Here is an 18,163-nt window from a genome sequence, read left to right as displayed (position 1 = left end):
TCTGTGTAAGAATGTATTATGGGACAGAAAGTTGTTTCCATTATCCAGCTGGGACACTATATTTAAATATGTATATATGAATTAGTGAAACTGGAGAGAATCCAGAGGAGATCACCTGAATTAAGAAGACTGGAAAGTTAGGAAATATTGAAAGAAAAATATTTCTTTTATGGATAAAGAAAATAGTGATTTTTCCATTGTGTTGAAGGTTTTTTATGGAGAGAATTCAGACTCCTCTGAGAAGTACAAGAGGAAGTTTCTTTTTTGATTTGCACCAGAACATCAGGCTTTTGGGATATAAGTCAAAGGAAAGTTGGAATTATGGAGTTGTACAGTAACCACTGAAGGCCAATGCAGACATCTTTGGGGAACAGAGGGTGACTGTAGTTGGGGAGTTGAGTAACATAATCACTCATTATTGCCAAAAGTGGGAGGACTTTTCCACTTCTTTTTCCTCTTATTCTTCTTACTTTTGCATGTCATCATCTCCTCTTCTTGCAGTGGCTTTTGCCAGTTTTGTTCTTCTGTGAGCCATTTTTTATCTTGTAGGATAATGAAAAAACTATGGAGGGTTGTGTCACCCCATGTGTCATCCCCATTATCCCATCCACCACCACTTAAGTTAGGTTTTATTGTGTGGGTTTTTTTCTTTTCTGAGAAATTAGTGTTTCAGAGAAGTACACCAGTGCTGACAAAACGTGAGCAATAGAAATGTGTGACTTAGCAGGTAGAGACAGGAATGGGACCACCCTGTTTTGTGTCATGAAAACGTATCCTATGAGTTATATATCCTAGGAATTTGTGTTGGTCTAAAAAAATCTTATGCAATGTGTTAAACTTTCTTCAACATCTAGTTGAATTAAGCTATGATTTGTGTTCAGTTAGAAGAGTAGAAATGTGGGGTAGTGAAGGAGTGAGTTACCTTGTAGCAATAGCCACAGAAGCCAGATTGGTTAGTGCCAAGTCTGTTCAGTTGGGACCTTAGTAGCCTTTTCCTTATGTAAAAAAGGAGAGGAAAAGACATAACACTGAACAAAACTAGTTGTCACTGATACTGGTTCCACATTTGGATGACTTTGAAAACTCATTCCTTAGAGGGATCCAGGCTCCACAACCTATGTATTCAGTCGGGGGCCTACAGTAGCTGAGTGGAGTTTATATGCTGTCTAGAGATTCTGAACAACATGAATTATTTTATAAGTTGGTGATCCTAAGTGTGTATAACTAATTTTATTTATTCTGCTATGATGATCTGACAGTTCAGGTTATTTTCTTATGTTGAATTTAGCAGAATCAACTTCTCTGAAAGAGTAACATGGTGATTCTTTGCAGGATGAACAGAACAACTTAAAGTTGTCATTTTTTTCAAAGGAGAAATGTATCTGATTAGATGAGCAGATAAGAACAAGGATTATGGTGTTGGTATATTCAGTTTCTAAACTGCTCAAGCTTGTTTATGTGCTGTCATGGCACACTGAATGTTTGTGTAAGTGTGGTTGTAACTGTTACTGGATTAATGAGACAAATCTAGTTGAAATTAGAATGTTATGATTACAATCTGTGGCTGGAGCTGTTGAGGCAATATTTAGCTGTATTTTAATGTTAGTCTTTAAAGTGTGTTGAGGGTACTCAGCAAGTTTAAAGGGAAGTATTGTTCAGGTCTGTCAAGTGTTGCCATAGGAGAAAAATCTAGAGTTAAGAGATACCCGAGGCAGTAATGCGGAGTTCACAGGGTTGCTGATAAAGATTTAAAGTAATTTCTAAGAATTGCAATTAGAAATAGCAGTTTTAAGTACATGACATGATAGTCTTATTTGAATTGGGAGAAAAAGGCAAGATGCAGCTTGATGAAATGAAAATAAAAATCGTTGAACAAGTTATTCAGCATTATAATAAATCTGCTTTCCGCATTTTTATCTTGCTTATCTAATATAAATTAGATTAAATCACAGTTCTTTTTAAACATGGAAAGTTCACAATATAATGGATCTTCTCAGATTTCTTTAACTCTTCCATAAATTGTTTCCTGAGTCAGTTATCTAGCTCTTAAAGTGCTCCTGTATGCAGAGGAAGAATTATCAACTGGAATTTTTATTTTAGAAATGTGTAATCCAGATTTCTTTGTCCACCCTCTCAAGGGGACTTGGGTGAAGCCACTGGAAAATATTATATAGTAAACTACTTCTAGTAAAGTAGTTTGGTACAAGTGAGTTTATTCAGAAGAGAAACAAAACTAAATTTAGAACAAATAGTGGGTTTAGCATATACAAAATACCTGCAAATACAGGTATTTTCTATTAATTAAGAAAGTACTTAAGTATTCACTCAGTTTTCAAATATACGCTTGTTATATAATATTCTTCTAGCCCTTTAGTGAGTGGCTCAGACTGAAATTTAACGTCACTCTTCCTCGCTTGATCACTCTGGTACGTCATGGGGGGTTTCTCTGTTTTGGCACAAGCTTAATTTTTAATTACCAAATGTATCTCTTTGAGGAAGAAATAAATCTTAAAAAATTGACGATTTTACCTGCTTCCATTAATATTCAGAACTATTTTGAGGATGATTTTTAGACAAAATAGTTTGATTCTATAATGAAAATTACTTATTTACATCCAGGAACTTTCTAGTTCTATTTCACATGTTTAAATAAGGAGATCACCTATGGAGGAGGTAGGAAATTATTTAGAAATTTACCATATGCTTGCACTAAGTTATCGGATTTTAAAATGTGAGTTGGAATGTGTAGAATCAGATTTGAATATGTCAGGGTTTGCAGTGTTCAGAACTGTTAATATGAAGAAGTAGATTTCAATTATAGATTTTACAGACAACCTTTCTCTTTTGTTCTTATTTTAGTATTTCTGATTTCTTATTTTGTAAGTGTCCTTTCATGGCACAGTTAAATCCTCTACTGTTTCAATAATAAACAACAGTGTCTGTTAAATGTTCTAGAAATGTTTTCAAGGAGTTTACCAGAGTAAAACTGGTATGCATTTGCGAAGTAATTTCAAGTTTTGTTTTTAGTTTTAGTAACTGGATAAAATTAGAGTGAACTCTTCATAATCATTGTGTCAAGGTGACTAGAAAAAATTACCTTCATAGTCCAAAATAGTTGTTGTCATCAGCAGCCAGTTGAAAAACTCTTCTCCTTGATACTTTATATTGAACATTTGAAAACAGCGGACCATCTTGACTTGCCAGTTATTCAGGGAAGGAAGATGAACTGTTTATAGAAAGTTGAAGAAACCAATACAACTAGAAAAATACCTAATATACAGAGGTTAGATGTTTCTAATATTTTATGTTACTTTTCACACAAACCACTCAAGTTAAAAAAAACCTTCTAATTTAGTAAGAATAAAAATTGACCATGGAAGACTTTGCTGCTGCTAAATTCCGTTTGTCTAATTTAAGATCTGCTGACAAATATTACATTAGTGTAACTGGATCATGTTTGTTTCTTTGTTTTTTCCTCAATAACCCCTATTCCATAACTTCTACGTCCTCCTGGAAAGGAAAGATGTGATATGTGTGCTTTCCCAGAACCTGTGACAGGACTATTTAAAATCAGAATGGGCATATAGTTCATGAGCTGTTTGGGGGGGAAGCAGGAGGAATGTTAATCTTAAATTCATAAAATTTGTTTAGAAATAGTAAAAGTAAATTAAACTTTACACTACCACTAGTGCTTGCTGTAAACTGTATTCCTAAAAGAAAATTGAAGGAATTTTTTGTCTAGTGGCTGACTTCCTGATGGCATAAAGCCAATAATTGTTCAGATCATTAACCAATTTGATGCAAACTTGCTGACTTCTGATATTTGAAATTTTCCACCAAATTTGTAAAGATGACAGTGTCAGCTGCTGCTACACTGTGTGTCACTGCGTGTGGGAAATGGTCGCATCACTGCTGACTTCCTCACCTACTCCTTGGTAATGTTTTAGCTGTTTAACAGATGTTTATATTCAGGATTTGCATTTTGATTAAGATTGCTGACCAGATGAATGAGCAGCTCTGTTCCAGTGATGAAATACTTGTGTAGAACAAGAAGTATTAATATAAGAAAATGAGACCCTAACGTAGAGGAAAGTGGTATAGTTTGAAAATCCTTATATGAATTGAAATCTAGACAACTGGAGAAGGGAATTGAACTTGAATATTAGTACTGTGGATAACTGTATCTTTTTTATTAGTATTTTATTGTTGTTGCGGCTGTTGGGTTAAGTCGAGACACCAACATTTTTCCCACTGATTTTCACAGAGATGATAAAATGAAAGTGTTATGTCTTTTAGAATCTGGTCCCGTAGAAGAAAGCAAAAGAATCTTATATCAATAGCTTTTTAAAACTTCTGCTCAAATCTGAAAATTGTTTTGTATGGCCTTAGGTGAAAGGGGAATTGATCATAAGGAAATACCTGCTTTTGAACACAATTATCTTAAGGGTAGGCACTGCCCTGTATTCCACTATTATGATTAGCCATAACTGTTCCCTCATGTGAGTGGAGTGTCAGTCACTGGCATGTTATCTCTTCAGTTTGAAAGGTGTTCCATATACTAAATTAATTGTGTTCTATTGAACTCCTCTATGTGGACATAAGATATATAAATATTCATTCGTGCAAGAAATATTTTGTATTTCCTTCTGATTTTAAAAAAGAAACTGTTAAAAACCACTTTGCTCTATGTTTTGACTTCAGTTATAAAATTTACTAATTGAGCAAATGTGATCTGATGCGTATTGGCTTATACATTGGATCCACTGATATGTATTGAAATTCTAATATTATTTAGCTTTAATCCAGTCAAGAAAAGTTGAAGTGTTAAGGCAAATAAGAGCTTCCTGACTTCTTCGTAGTTTGTTGGGTAACTGGAATTCTCTTGGCATGCCGAACTTCTGATAGTTTGTATTTTATAGGATTTAGATTCTGACTATTACCCACTATAGCAGAAGGAATTCTACCTGAAAGCCAGTGTGGTTTCAGAGCCAACAGGAGTACCACAGACATGGTGTTAGTTCTCAGACAACTGCAAGAGAAGTGTAGGGAACAAAACAAAGGTCTCTATGTAACCTTTGTTGACCTGTGACCTGTGTTGATACTGTGAGCAGAAAAGGTCTATGGCAGATTTTGGAACACTTAGGTTGTCCCCCCAAGTTCCTTAAAATGATCATCTCACTCCAGGAGGATCAACATGGCCAAGTCAGATATGGCAATGCACTTTCTGAACCCTTTCTAATAACTAATGGTGTGAAACAAGGCTGCGTTCTTGCACCAACCCTATTCACAGTCTTTTTCAGCATGATGCTCCAAAGGGCCACGGCAGACCTCGATGATCAGGACGGTATCTACATTCGATACTGTACTGATGGAAGCCTTTTCAACCTAAGGCGACTGAAGGCCCACACTAAGACCTTAAACCATCTTGTCCGGGAGCTGCTTTATGCTGATGACGCCGCCCTTGTTGCCCACACAGAAGCAACTCTGCTTTGCAGATGCTGCTGAGCTCTTTGGGCTGGAAGTCAGCTTAAAGAAGACAGAAGTTCTCTATCAACCAGCACCTCAGGAAGTCTTCCTTCATCCCCATATCACCGTTGGCGAATCAGAGCTCAAATCAGTCCAGCAGTTTAATTACCTAGGTAGCCTCATCTCCTCGGATGGTAAGATTGACGGGGAGATAGACAACAGGTTAGCGAAGGCATATAGAGCTTTCGGAAAGCTTCATAAAAGAGTTTGGAGAAATAAACACTTGAAGAAAAGCACAAAGATCAGTGTTTAGAGAGCTATAGTGCTGTCTACTCTCTTATATGGATCTGAATCATGGGTCATCTACTGCCACTACCTGCTTCTCCTAGAACGCTTCCATCAACGCTGCCTCTGTACAATCCTATACATCCACTGGTCAGATTATGTGACCAATACATCTTCTTCTTGAACAAGCAGCAGTCACAAGTATTGAGGCCATGTTGCTGAGAACACAGTTGCGATGGGCAGGACATGTCTCAAGGATGAAGGACCACCGCCTCCCTAAGATCTTGCTCTATGGTGAACTTGCCATCAGCTGCCGCAAGAGAGGAGCCCCAAAGAGAAGATACAAGGACTCCCTGAAACAACATCTCAGCCTTGGCCATATTGATCGTCATAACTGGTCTACTCTGGCTTCCAATCGGGAGATCTGGAGACACACCGTCTATAACGCTGCTGATGCCTTTGAGAAAGCACGCAGGATCACTCTTGAGGAGAAAAGACAATGCAGAAAGAATCATGCCCTGCATAATGTACCACTTAAGGAGTCTTTCTGCTGTGCCTTTTGCAACCGGACATGCCTATCTCATATTGGCCTTTTTAGCCACCAGCGTGCTTGTAACAAACGTGGGCAGTGCCCTTCCCAAATCTTCGTTCGCGAAGCCTAGTCATGATGATGATGATGATGATGATGATGATTCTGGGGAGAGTATAGTATTGAAAATTTTTTGTGGAAGTATTAATTTGTATGTGATTATATATGCATCCTTTTATCATTGTGTTTTCCTTATCTGGCTGTTGAGTTTATCTGAAATAAAGCAACATATACTATCTGAAAAGTGATTCAGAATGACCTTTAAGCTTTGGCAATACCTTGGGGTAGGGCAGAGATACGTAATGTGTACATCTGCCCAAAGGTAATGATAGAAAGAAATTAGATATTTACCTAATTTTTTAAGGTGGTACTTGAATAATCTTTAAAAGTAAATCTAAGAACTGTTCATATATAGGACTTGTTACTGGGCATAGCTGTGCAAATGTGTGTTTGTGGAAGATCACAGAATAAATTGGAGACTCTTGTTGGACCTGGAGCTAAGTATATGCATATTCTGAATATATAAGCTCAGGCTGTTACATGTGGTTTACTTGACTAATTGTCCGTAGTATCTTTTGTATGTTGATTTTGTGTTGGCTTGGGAGAAATGGAGTATTTGTTTATTGTGTTGAAGGTAGACATACCTGTCTTTAATCACACCTTGTGCTTCTAATGTTTAGTTTCTGAAGTTAAACTATATACTGAGGCACATTTTGCCCCTTTTGTTGTTCAGAAGGCCATTTCCACATTGAGTCTTGTACTGAGTTGCAATGCTGCCTTTGTGATGCCAATTTGTGTGACCCATGGGTGGATGTCAAATGCAGGCTCGACTCTTTAAAGAAGCAATTCTGGGGGACACTGAGTTTTTTCAATGGTAGTACCTCTAGCAGGGCACAGAAGACACACCGTCCAAGCAAAGAGGCTCGCACGTTGGATACTGGAGTGGGAAAACTACATCCTTTAAACAGGAGCAGTAGGAAACTGATCTGCTTGTCTTGTTGAGCTCTTTATGAGCTGCTTTTTAATAATTTTTAAAAAATAAGTAAATTGGACTAATTTGTACTGTGAAAACTTACTGAGTTTCTGGCAGACCCGTGACTTATCATCTAATTGTAATTAGTCCGAATATTGCATACAAACTGCTTCCCAGGATAGCAGGACTTTTTTCCTAATTGTTTGAGAGTCGATCTCATAAAACTGCAATATATGCATACCTGTGTGCATGAAGAGCTGTGAAGGTTTTTTTGGTCCTGTTTTAGACCAAATTTTAGCCAGTCTGGAAGAAATGTATATTGTCGTACTCTTGCTTAATTTTTTGTCATCAGCACTGGGGCAATGAGCTCCTTCATTGCAAATGTTACTTGGAGGCGCTGTTCCATACATCACTCACTCTGCTGTGGCTTCCCAACTCAGGGAGGCATGATGTAGTCTACAGTAATTTCTGTTTGCAAGTAATTTCCACATAAGTGTTTAAAAAACTTATTTTGTAGCAGTTTTTCCTGGGAAGGCTCAACTGCTGAATCTTGCAGCAGAATCATCCAATTTTTTTAAATCGTTTTAGTGAACATGAATTCAGATTCAGTGAGATGTAGAAAATGGGCAGGTAACTATTGGGAAAAAAAGTTCAGCATTTTCCAGCTTTTTGGTGTTTGGCCAAAACTTATTATGTGAGGAGTTGAAAGAATTTAATCTGTATCTGAGGGAATATATAAATAAAGAATTAGTTAAGTGGGATGTCATTTATCTTACTCTACTTTTATGGTTTTTAGGGATTTTTGTGTTGTTTTTTGTTTGTGGGTTGGTTGGTTGGTTTGGTTTGTTTTTTTACTGAAGAATATGATGTGTTTAACTCTTGGCAGTATCTGCCTACTCATGTTTGATGATCAATATTTCAATTACCTGCTTGCTGAAATGATACTGTCTCTCTCATTATATAAATTTAAAAAATTGGACCAACTATCAGCAACTTGAAGGATGTAACCAATTATTTGCTTGCTCTAGATAGCATCTGTGGTATAATGGATGAAAAAGCAATAGCTACCAAGATGGATACCAATATCTGTCACAGTTGCTTGACCTATTTTGGAGTAGCTAGGGGTGTGGGGCACACTTTTTGGCCTGGAAGATCTGATTCTTTTAAATATTTTCAGATTGATACTTATTAATAGAAACATTATTCAAAATGAGAGATACAGGTAAACCATTGGAAATAATGGGATACTGTACAGGACATGTGTAATTCCGGTTTATGGTCAGCCTACTTGTCAAGTTACCGCAAGTGATACAGTCTGAAACTATATCTGAAACCAAATGTGTTAACAAAAGCTATTTTCAACCCAGTTCTTTATAATCTTACTGGGAAATAATGTGAGTGAGATTTTGGGAAAAGAAATCATTAAAAAATTGTTCAGGATACCTTGTGGTTCTTTAGTGTGGGAAAGAAGACCAATCTTTCATAGCTTTGTCTTAGCAGGCTGCCTGGTGCAGAAAGAGGTTCTGCACAAGGAGTTGGGTCACAGTCACATGCTGAAAGCACACGCGTCCTCTGGGGTCATTTGGGGCAGACGCCTTTGCTTTATTATCCAGCCTGACTGCCTCATGTTTGCCATGGGTCAAGACTCATGATCATTTACTGGGGTTGGCTAATCCACATCTTAGATTCCTAGTGTGGAGTAGGTGCTGTACTTCAACACCATAGCCTTGTAGTAACTGCTTTGTGTAGATGATTGCATCTTGGTTTTTGGGTATGAGTCTTTAGTCTTGCTCTACTTTTACTGTACTTTTTACCTTTATACTTCTTTCACCTAATGACTACCAATTGTGTAAAGCAATGGATCATTTGGTTCTTTCCTGTAACAGAGACTAAACAACTGAAAGGCTATAGATGTTTTGGTTGAGAGTGCAAATATATTATTTTTCAAAGCCTGTGTTCATAGTAGTACCCAGAAACTGGCACTATTGATATCTTGCTTTGGGGCCCTTAGGTTTCAAAACACATAGTTAGTATTTTCATAGGTGGGTGTGAGACAAGTTGTGTTAAATGTAGGATGTGAAAATAACTTTATATTTGTTCCTCTCCTTTAATGAAGGGTGTCTGTGCGAATAGGATAAATGAGCAGAAACACAGTATATGAGAGTGCAGCCATGTGGGATGCAGGGTACTGTCTTCTGCTGTGTCTGTACTGTGCTGCTTATGCTATAGTTGGCACAAAAATTGCTGATCTAATTTGGGATTAACTCTGCAAATATTTCTTTACCTGTTTAGCATTGCTTATGCAAATACTTTCAAAAGAAGCTTTGAGATGTAACTTTTCTCGGATGTATATGAGGTAGGTACTTTGGGGTATTCAGACATACCAGATTATTGAGCGTTTGAGTTGTTCAACCTGCATTTTGTAGAGAAAGAAACTTCATATTGTACTTAACTTAGTTTGTAGTAACTGTGGTATTGTAATGACTCTTTCCCTTCTTTGCATTTGCAGATTTACTTCCTTCCATTCAAGGCTAGGCTTGCTTGTGTGCTTCTCTTCTTACCTGTCTTCTTTCCCAGTTGGTTGCTAGTTCAGTTCTGTGAAGGATGATGTTCTGCTAGATTACAGAGCCTTTTTTCTTTTACACACTGCAACAAATACCAAAACATGATTTGGAAGTTCAGTGGCATTTCAGAAAACATTTCTCCCAACACAAAATACCATCTACAATGGATATTTATTTGGGGTGTTTGTGGCTTTTTAAGAATTATTTTAGATAGTAGATTTTCAGGTGCCACTTTTTTTTTTTTTTGGTCACTGTTGACCTGTTGGCAAATGTTGCATTTAAGAATAGAAGTTCTCACTTTCTAATATGCACTTGAACCTCTTATGCCAAAATGTATGACTTGACATCCGGTGCTGTGTACACCTTTGTGTTTGTGTGTTCCTGTCAGATAGCCTTGAACAAAACTGCTTGTGTTATTACTTAGGTGGGAAGACCTGAAGATCAAGAAGCTGCAGGGCTTCATTTAAATGATCTAGTTCAGAGCACGTCTCTTACTGAGTAATATCCTGGCATTGTCTTAACAGTCCCAAATCATCATCCAATAATAGATAACCGTGACTTAAAAATGAGGTCATAAATGCCTGTAGTCATCACAGTTTTACTTGTAGATAAAGGAATGGTTTATCTCTCCATCTCATTACATTTATGAATGTGGAAGTCATTTCCTGCTTGCTTCCTTTAGTACTTAAACATGGAAATAGCAGCTTTTTCAGTTCTGACTGTTCTAGTTCTGAGTATGTGGTAGCCATGCTTACCTGCTGCTCTGGCTGTCTTTCATGAGTCAGTCCTTCAAGATGAATGATTGTTCATAGCAAGATATAAAACTGTCTTTGAAGGTTAAGCATTTGCCTTCAGATTAAATACATGTTTCCAGTATGTCTTAGTAGCCCTTAGGCAGGCATAGGATTTACTGAAGTCTTGATTTTTATTGAGCTATGGCCTTTAGCAGTGCTGTCAGTTTGAGTGAAAGTTACTGTTTTATTTTTGGGGTGATAATAGTAGTAAAATGTCATCAGTAGTATGTTGCATTAAGTTAAGCTTCCTATTAAATAATAGCAAGCTGTATTATATCATACCTGGATGTTACTATAGTTGTTCCTATTGTATTTGTCAGCATAGCATCATTATCTTTCTTCATCAGCATTTGGAAATAAATTACTGGATGATAATATATTGTTCTACTGGTTGTATTCTAAATATGGCTCCCTGTGTTTATACAGGTGCGACAATAGCAACTCTGGAAGAAAGGGTAACTTTTTTTTAACAACTGTTTGAAGAGCCACTAGATTTTATCTACTATCAAGTCCAAACTGAACAGAAATTGGATAGCTTTGTTTTAGCTAGCCACCCTCAGGTTTTATTGTGTTCCTAACCATCTTTCTGGTTAATGACCTGCTTTGTTTTAACTAAATTCATCTGTCAGCTTCTTACACTGTTGCTAGAGGCTCCTTTTTTCACTTGACGTTTCCTCTACCCTTTTGAAGGTGTTGATTGTGTTGCATCAAGACTAAGCAGTATTTGAATCTTCTATTAATCACATTGAACCCATGTCTAAAAGGGTTTACTGGTCCATTAAGAGGCCAGAAATTTGAGATTACAGTTAATTCTAGTCATAATCCTCTAGTAAAACTTAATTAAATGGTACCATGCAGTAATTATTTTACTGTTTAGTGCTTTTAGGTGTTTGAAAGTGTAAGTCATTAAGGTACTTCTACTCCAGGGCCTTCTAAGGCAGGTGCAAAAGCAGTTGAGGACCCGAAATCTTGCAAGTGAGCAGGATGAAGTTTGTATTACAAAGTTCTGGTAGTACAGTGCTGTGGTGCTTTTCAATAAATGAATTATTTTACTGGAAAGCCACTGATTTTTCATAGAAAATATTATTATATAAAATGAATGTAGTGTGGGGTTTTTGTTTGTTTGGGTTCTTTTTTTGTGCATTATTGGTCTTCCTTCACAGAACTCATAATAATAACAACAAAAATTTCTGTATTGCAGATTTAATCCAGTGCACAAATGAGATGAATGTGAACATCCCACAACTGGCAGACAGTTTGTTTGAAAGAACGACCAACAGTAGCTGGGTAGTGGTCTTCAAATCTCTTATCACAACTCATCATCTAATGGTGTATGGAAATGAGGTAATACAAAAAATTATGTCTTTGAGAACAGTTGCAGCCTTTTGTTCCTATAAATATCAGCTAAATCCTTACACTAATTCTCTTTGTAAGAAAATCTTTATTTTTACCTCGTTGTCTAACTCTGCATTAACATGGATCTCATTTTCTGTCTGTCTACTTTGTTTCTACTTTAAAGTTTGTAATTCTAGAATCAAAAGTAAGTGTCCCGAATGATAGAGGTACCTTTTTTCAGTGTTCTTATTCTACTGATGAAACAAACAAACAAAACCAACAGAAATTAACTCTCATGGGATTCTAAAAGCTGAAAATGGAAGCATTTTTAGGTTCATGCTGTAGCTAATCCTCTGATCTTTCCTCTTGGATAGCTTGATTCTAAATTGATTTCTACCATCTCCCCCTAACCATTTACAGTGAAGACAAATGTGTGCCTGTGAGTTAGCTTTGAGTGTGAACATCTAAATAACACCAAATACCATTGAACAATTTAACAATCAGTTACCCAGAAAGGAATAAGCTTGTTTTGTTTTACAATTTGAATTCTATGGGGCCTTATTGTTCAAAATGCCAACATAGCAGCAGCTTGAATTTTCTGCATTTAAAAAAAAACAGAACTGCATTTCTAAGATTTTCTTAGAAAGTGTTTGCAAACATTCCTTTTTACTTCAAACAGTAAGAATAAGGTAAGCTATATGAACTGTGGAGATAGCTTTAGAAAATCACCAAAACTTTTCAGATTGCATTCAGAGTTTTTATAGGTTGTGTAACCTCTTCCTCTGGCTGATTTTGCTGGATTGCGGTGGGAGGTTAAGTTTTTAAAACATATACTGGTTTCTCTTAAAAGTTATTGCTGGTCTGGGTGAAAATCTATTCTGTGAAGCCAACTAAGCCACAAGAGGGCAAACTTCTGTTGTTGACTTGAAGCTTTAAACTTTATCACTGGGATAATTGACATTTTCCAAAACACACTATACATTTTGCACTTTTAGTCATGTGAATTTTAAACTGATACCAGTGCAGTTCATAGTAATTAGAGGTATTTCATGGTACTGCTATCTGAAATACTTTCCATTTGAAGAATAGAACTGCCAAATAAATTTTGCTTGGCGATTGTGGTACAGACGTAGTGAGAGTAAGATTGCTGCTCAAGATGAAACTTTTCACAGCTAGAAAAAGTACTTTGAACAATGAGCATGGAAATTGAGTACTTAGAGCACCATTTAGGTTGGAAAGGACCTTTAAGATCATCTAGTCCAACTGTTGACCCAGAACTGCCAAGCCCCTCACTAAACCATGTCCTGAAGTCCCCCATGTCTTTTAAATACCTCCAGGGATGGTGACTCCTCCACTTCCTAGGGCAGCCTGCTCCAGTGCTTGAAATTAGGAAAGCGTCTAGAAGTTTATGGAGAAGCTGTAAATTCCTTCGGGAAAAACCATAAGGCAATTGGTCCTCTAGCTTTTGCTTAATTCATTTATAGCTAGGTACTGATTGCCTTTACCCTTCTCCAGTCTTTTTTCTATGTAAGTTATGTATGCTAGTGAAAATAATGAAGTAGTACGTTACACTAATCAGAACTGTCTTTGTCTTTTGTCAAAGTGAACGATTGGTTTATTTTTGTAGTAGCTCTATACAATCATTTATAAGACAAAATTATTTTTCCTGCTAAATTAAGGTGTGATGACAGTGTCTTTCATATCACGTTATTTTCATATTTAAGCTAAGTACCATTACAATTGCATGATGAGCAAAGATGGCTTTGCTAATTGATAAAATTAAATCAGCTGTTATAAAATTGAAGTCAGTGAAACAACTGTGAGCATGTAAAATGAGAATTGTATTTGGGGGGATTTTTTCAGAAGTTTACAGTTCCATAATCTGTCTTAAAATAAACAGTCTTTCAGTCAAAGCCGTTCATGCAATATCTGTGTGACTTTGATTTGTTCACAGATTTATACGTATAAAAGAACTACTTTAATTTGATAGTTCAGCTGAGTTTTTGTAATAGTTTCCAGATTTGAAATCAGTCTTAAAGCATGAAGGCTTGATTCCATAAGTTGGATAAAAATTTCTAGTACTATTACCTCAGCCTCTTCTCATTTAGCAACATAGTAAAAGCATTCAATTTTTTTTTCTTTCATCTAGCGGTTTATCCAGTATCTGGCGTCCAGAAACACATTGTTTAATTTGAGCAATTTCCTAGACAAAAGTGGATTGCAAGGTAAGGCATCTTTTTTTCATTAAAAGTTAGTGAATGTGCTGGGGGATAGTAAACCCATCTTGGTTACTCTAATGGATGATGTCGTTTAAGCAGTAACTTTTCTGTCAGTTTTACCCCAGACTGCATTTCTTAATTTAAAATGCTGTAGTGGTATGGCAGATAATGTCTGCTGGAGGAACTTGTATCTTTTAGAAAAGACTTACTTAAATGTTTCTGACTTCCTTAGTGAAACAGATCCAACTATTTTATTTCGGAAGAGATTGCCTCATTTGAAGAGGTATATTTTGATGAGTAACTTAAAATTTAAAAAATGCACCTTACATACATCAGATACAAAATATCAGTGAGACAAGAACTTTGTCTAAAAAAATAGAAATTAACTTTTTGGGAAATTGATTAAAGACCATTCCATCCATCTTTGAGACTAGTTTGATGGGCAAATAAGCTTTTCTCTGGTTCAGATTTTTCAGCTGACATACCCTTCCAAACTGTTATGCTGCAGTCCAGTGCAGTTCTGACCATACATGTAGTGGTCATTGTTTTTTCTCCTAAGGTGCTTCCTTCCTTGCTTTCTCCACTGTGTTTTATGTACTTCTAATCTTTGCCACAAGTGTACTGAAACAGCCAAAGTGGTTACCTGGGGACAGAAACCTTCTCAGTGATAATCAAGGCTGCGCTAAATTGTGTCATTTTATTGAGTCTTAGCTTCCGTGGTCTCAGTGTAGGCTATGAACAGATCTTTTTCTTAGTCTATATTCCTAGATTGACAGTTGTCAAAATATTTCCTATCATTGCTGTCTTAACACAGAAAAATTTCTGTCATATCTTAATGTTTCCTTCAATGCCTCTTGTTCTGTTCGGTTGCAAATGAGAGAATGTGTTGTGGAGCTGATGTGAACATCATTGTGAATGCATCATTTAAATTTTTTGGTAGTAATTTCTATTGTAGTATGAGAACTTGCATAAAAATTACTTTGTTTTGCTTTTGGAAGCAATTTCCTTAGGAAGTGAAGTGTAAACTTCTACATAGTGGTATTGTCTGTTTGATTTACATAGTGAATATGATGACGTACGCAGTCCTTATCAGATAATATTTTTGCCTGATTTTGCATAGTTAATGGAGCTGTCTTGTGTTAATATCTTTCACTTAAGAACAAGAACACTAATTTAATTGATTAGGTAATAAAGTCATAAACCTCTGAAACTTGTTTTTTAGGTTATGACATGTCAACGTTTATCAGGCGGTATAGCAGGTATCTGAATGAAAAAGCAGTTTCTTATAGACAAGTGGCTTTTGACTTCACGAAAGTAAAAAGAGGGTAAGGATGATATTCTATTTTGTTTATCTTGAGGTTTTGTCTTTTGTCCTGTAATTCAAGTGAAAAATACTGATGTTGGCTCAGGCTTAGTACAGACAAAGAAGACTCCTTTTCTCAATTGATATCTCTCACAACACACAAAGGCTCAACTGCCCAGTCATGTATATTGCAAAAATATTTTACTTCATTTGTTGTAATTTTTCATTTTAAATATTGACAGTTTAATATAAAGAAATGAAGTGATCTGTATCAAAGTCTATATCAAAAAAAAGCAGAAGTTTGAGCAAGTCTTTCACAGTATGTCACGTGCTTTGCCTTGTATGTAATATAGAGGACTGTGCAGTTTATTTGTGCTTCTAGCTCTGGAACGTTTAAATGACAGGTGAGGTGAAACACCTTGCATTCTTTCCTGGTGTTTCTCTGTTTTTGTCCCAAAATATCTGTACGAAGCTTACCACCTTTATGAAGGTAGTGCAATTTGTACTTTCATTAGAACATTGCAGTAGATGCTATCCTGAGTTTGACTACAGGAATTGAAATTTTCCCTGGAAAGTGAGCTCACTTGAAAGAAATAAGTTGTTTGAGACTAGATAGCTCTTTACATGTAAAATAACACAGTGCAGAGCACCGATAGCTGGGTAAATTGCATGTTATAGGAACAATGGAATTAATCTTGAGCTCTTCATTGGGAAGGCTGGAGAGGAGATACCAATCACAGCTGAAAGTCTTTCCATCTTTGTTACCTCTTTTTAAAGTTTAAAAACATAATATTGGTTTTACATTTGGGCATCCTATGTCATCCATACACAGGTTAGTTTATATTGAAGCTAAAAGCTTAGTTTTTAACCCACAAAAATCCCAGCTTAATACTGTTAAATGAATTAACTGTAGTAGTGGGCTGTCTAATGATATCTTGCATTAATGTTGCAAAGGCATTTGCAGTGGGCCTCAGAACACTCTCCAAATCCTTTATGCCCCCTTGCTAGCATGTAAGAGTCCATTTTATTTTGAAGTGTGATGGTAAAGTAAAAGGGGGATGCTTGGGCTCCTTTTGTTCTCTCTGCCTTTAGAGGTGCTTGGAGCACCAACAACACAAAACAGTGTTTTCCACACTTAGGATCTGTGTGTGTCCAGGTGGCTGCAGCTGCTCTAGAGAGATGCATAATTGTTTTATCAGGTGTTTTAGGCCTAATGGGTTGAATTATTTAGCCTACGACGTGTACCTGGAGGTCCTTCTGTGAGCCAATAGGAATACCTGTTCTGGTGGCAGCAGTCTGCCTTTTCCCCACTCAGTTTTTCTCAGGGCCTTTGCACCCATGTCCTGCCCCATTAAGTTTCTTGCAGTGGCTGTTTGCTGTTTGGATCAAGTATACAGCACAGATAGAGAGATGGAAGAAGTGTGCTCCTCACTGCTTTCCAGCCTGGAGAACAGCCATGGCCTTTTCTCTGCAGATGCACTGTGAGATTTGCACTTGCAGGAAACATTTGGTTTGCCATGTGCATGCTGATGAACTGCAAGGCTGTCTGATTTGTCTTACAGAAAGAAAGCAGTTGTTTCATGTCACTGAGGTGATTTAATCTCTTCCTCAGTTGTTGCTTTTCTTGGATATGTTTGGTATTCACTTGATGAGGTTTTTTTTCAAATACATGTCCAATCTTAGTCTATTCAATCTGAACAATTAATAAACAACTAAATATTTGTAGTCAGCAATTAAAAGAGAACTCTGTGTAGTCTCTAGAATCTTTCTGAAAAAGCTTGAAAAACATGCTACCACATTTGTTTATTCTTTCTTACTGCTTTAAGTTGAAAAGAAAAACATCCAAACTGACACAAAGGAATAACCAGGTGATTGGAAAAAGAGTAGGTAAAAATTTGCTGCAGAAATAACCTTCAGAGCATTTTTTTACCTGATGAATTTTATCTCTCCTATATTTCTGACCACTGTCAGTTTCATTTCCTCTAATTAAAAATTCATCTTCTATTCATATTTTGACCAAATAAAAGTTGTTGGCTTTCTGCCACTTGTATTGACTAGACAGCATTCCTAAACACCAAAAGGCCTGCTTAGAATGACAAAGACTTAAATGTTTTCTCTGATGACCTGATGTATTTTCTGTGTTGTTTCTTACTAACAAGAATTCAAAATTAATGTGAAGAATTTTCTTTTGTTTTTTTTCACAACAGGGCTGATGGAGTGATGAGAACAATGAGCACAGAAAAACTCCTAAAAACTGTACCAATTATACAAAATCAAATGGATGCACTTCTTGACTTTAATGTAAGTTTAGCAGCATGTACATTTCTAACATACACTCAACTTAGAAAACTACCAAGCTTGTAAAATAGATCAAGATTAAAGGTCTTGAACTTGGTTCCATGTTACCTACACAGCTTAAAGAGCACAAATAGTTTTGTTCATTGACATTCCCCCAAGAAATCAGGAAAAAGAAATATGATGCTCACTGGAGAGAATGCTTTGTGCTAAATTACTGTGTTTATTGTGTACCTTATGTAAGAATTGCGTGTTCATTTAAAAGCTGATTATTTCTGCCTTCTGTCTTCTAGTTATATTAGTTAACATTGACACTGGTTAACAAAAATGTCTGCCAAAA

The 18,163-nt window shown here is 36.4% G+C and overlaps 1 protein-coding gene across 8 annotated transcripts in view; it reads left to right on the top strand.

Moving 5' to 3' along the window:
• PICALM (phosphatidylinositol binding clathrin assembly protein) overlaps positions 1 to 18,163 on the top strand; it is a 70,009-nt gene that overhangs the window by 17,033 nt on the left and 34,813 nt on the right. For all 8 annotated transcript variants that reach the window (XR_003533305.1, XM_027677545.1, XM_027677544.1 and 5 more), the window contains exons 2-5: positions 11,873 to 12,015; positions 14,156 to 14,231; positions 15,448 to 15,550; positions 17,736 to 17,829. Coding sequence is in view for 7 of the 8 variants with exons in the window: in XM_027677545.1 (XP_027533346.1) it covers positions 11,873 to 12,015; positions 14,156 to 14,231; positions 15,448 to 15,550; positions 17,736 to 17,829 (416 nt within the window). In the remaining variant the exon portion in view is untranslated. The remainder of the gene's footprint in view (positions 1 to 11,872; positions 12,016 to 14,155; positions 14,232 to 15,447; positions 15,551 to 17,735; positions 17,830 to 18,163) is intronic.

Source organism: Neopelma chrysocephalum, unplaced genomic scaffold, assembly GCF_003984885.1.
Source record: "Neopelma chrysocephalum unplaced genomic scaffold, ASM398488v2 Primary Assembly neopelma1_43, whole genome shotgun sequence".
In the NCBI taxonomy this organism is placed as follows: Eukaryota; Metazoa; Chordata; class Aves; order Passeriformes; family Pipridae; genus Neopelma; species Neopelma chrysocephalum.
The sequence above is the reverse complement of the archived record's forward strand: the minus strand, read 5'-3'. Positions and strand labels throughout refer to the sequence as shown.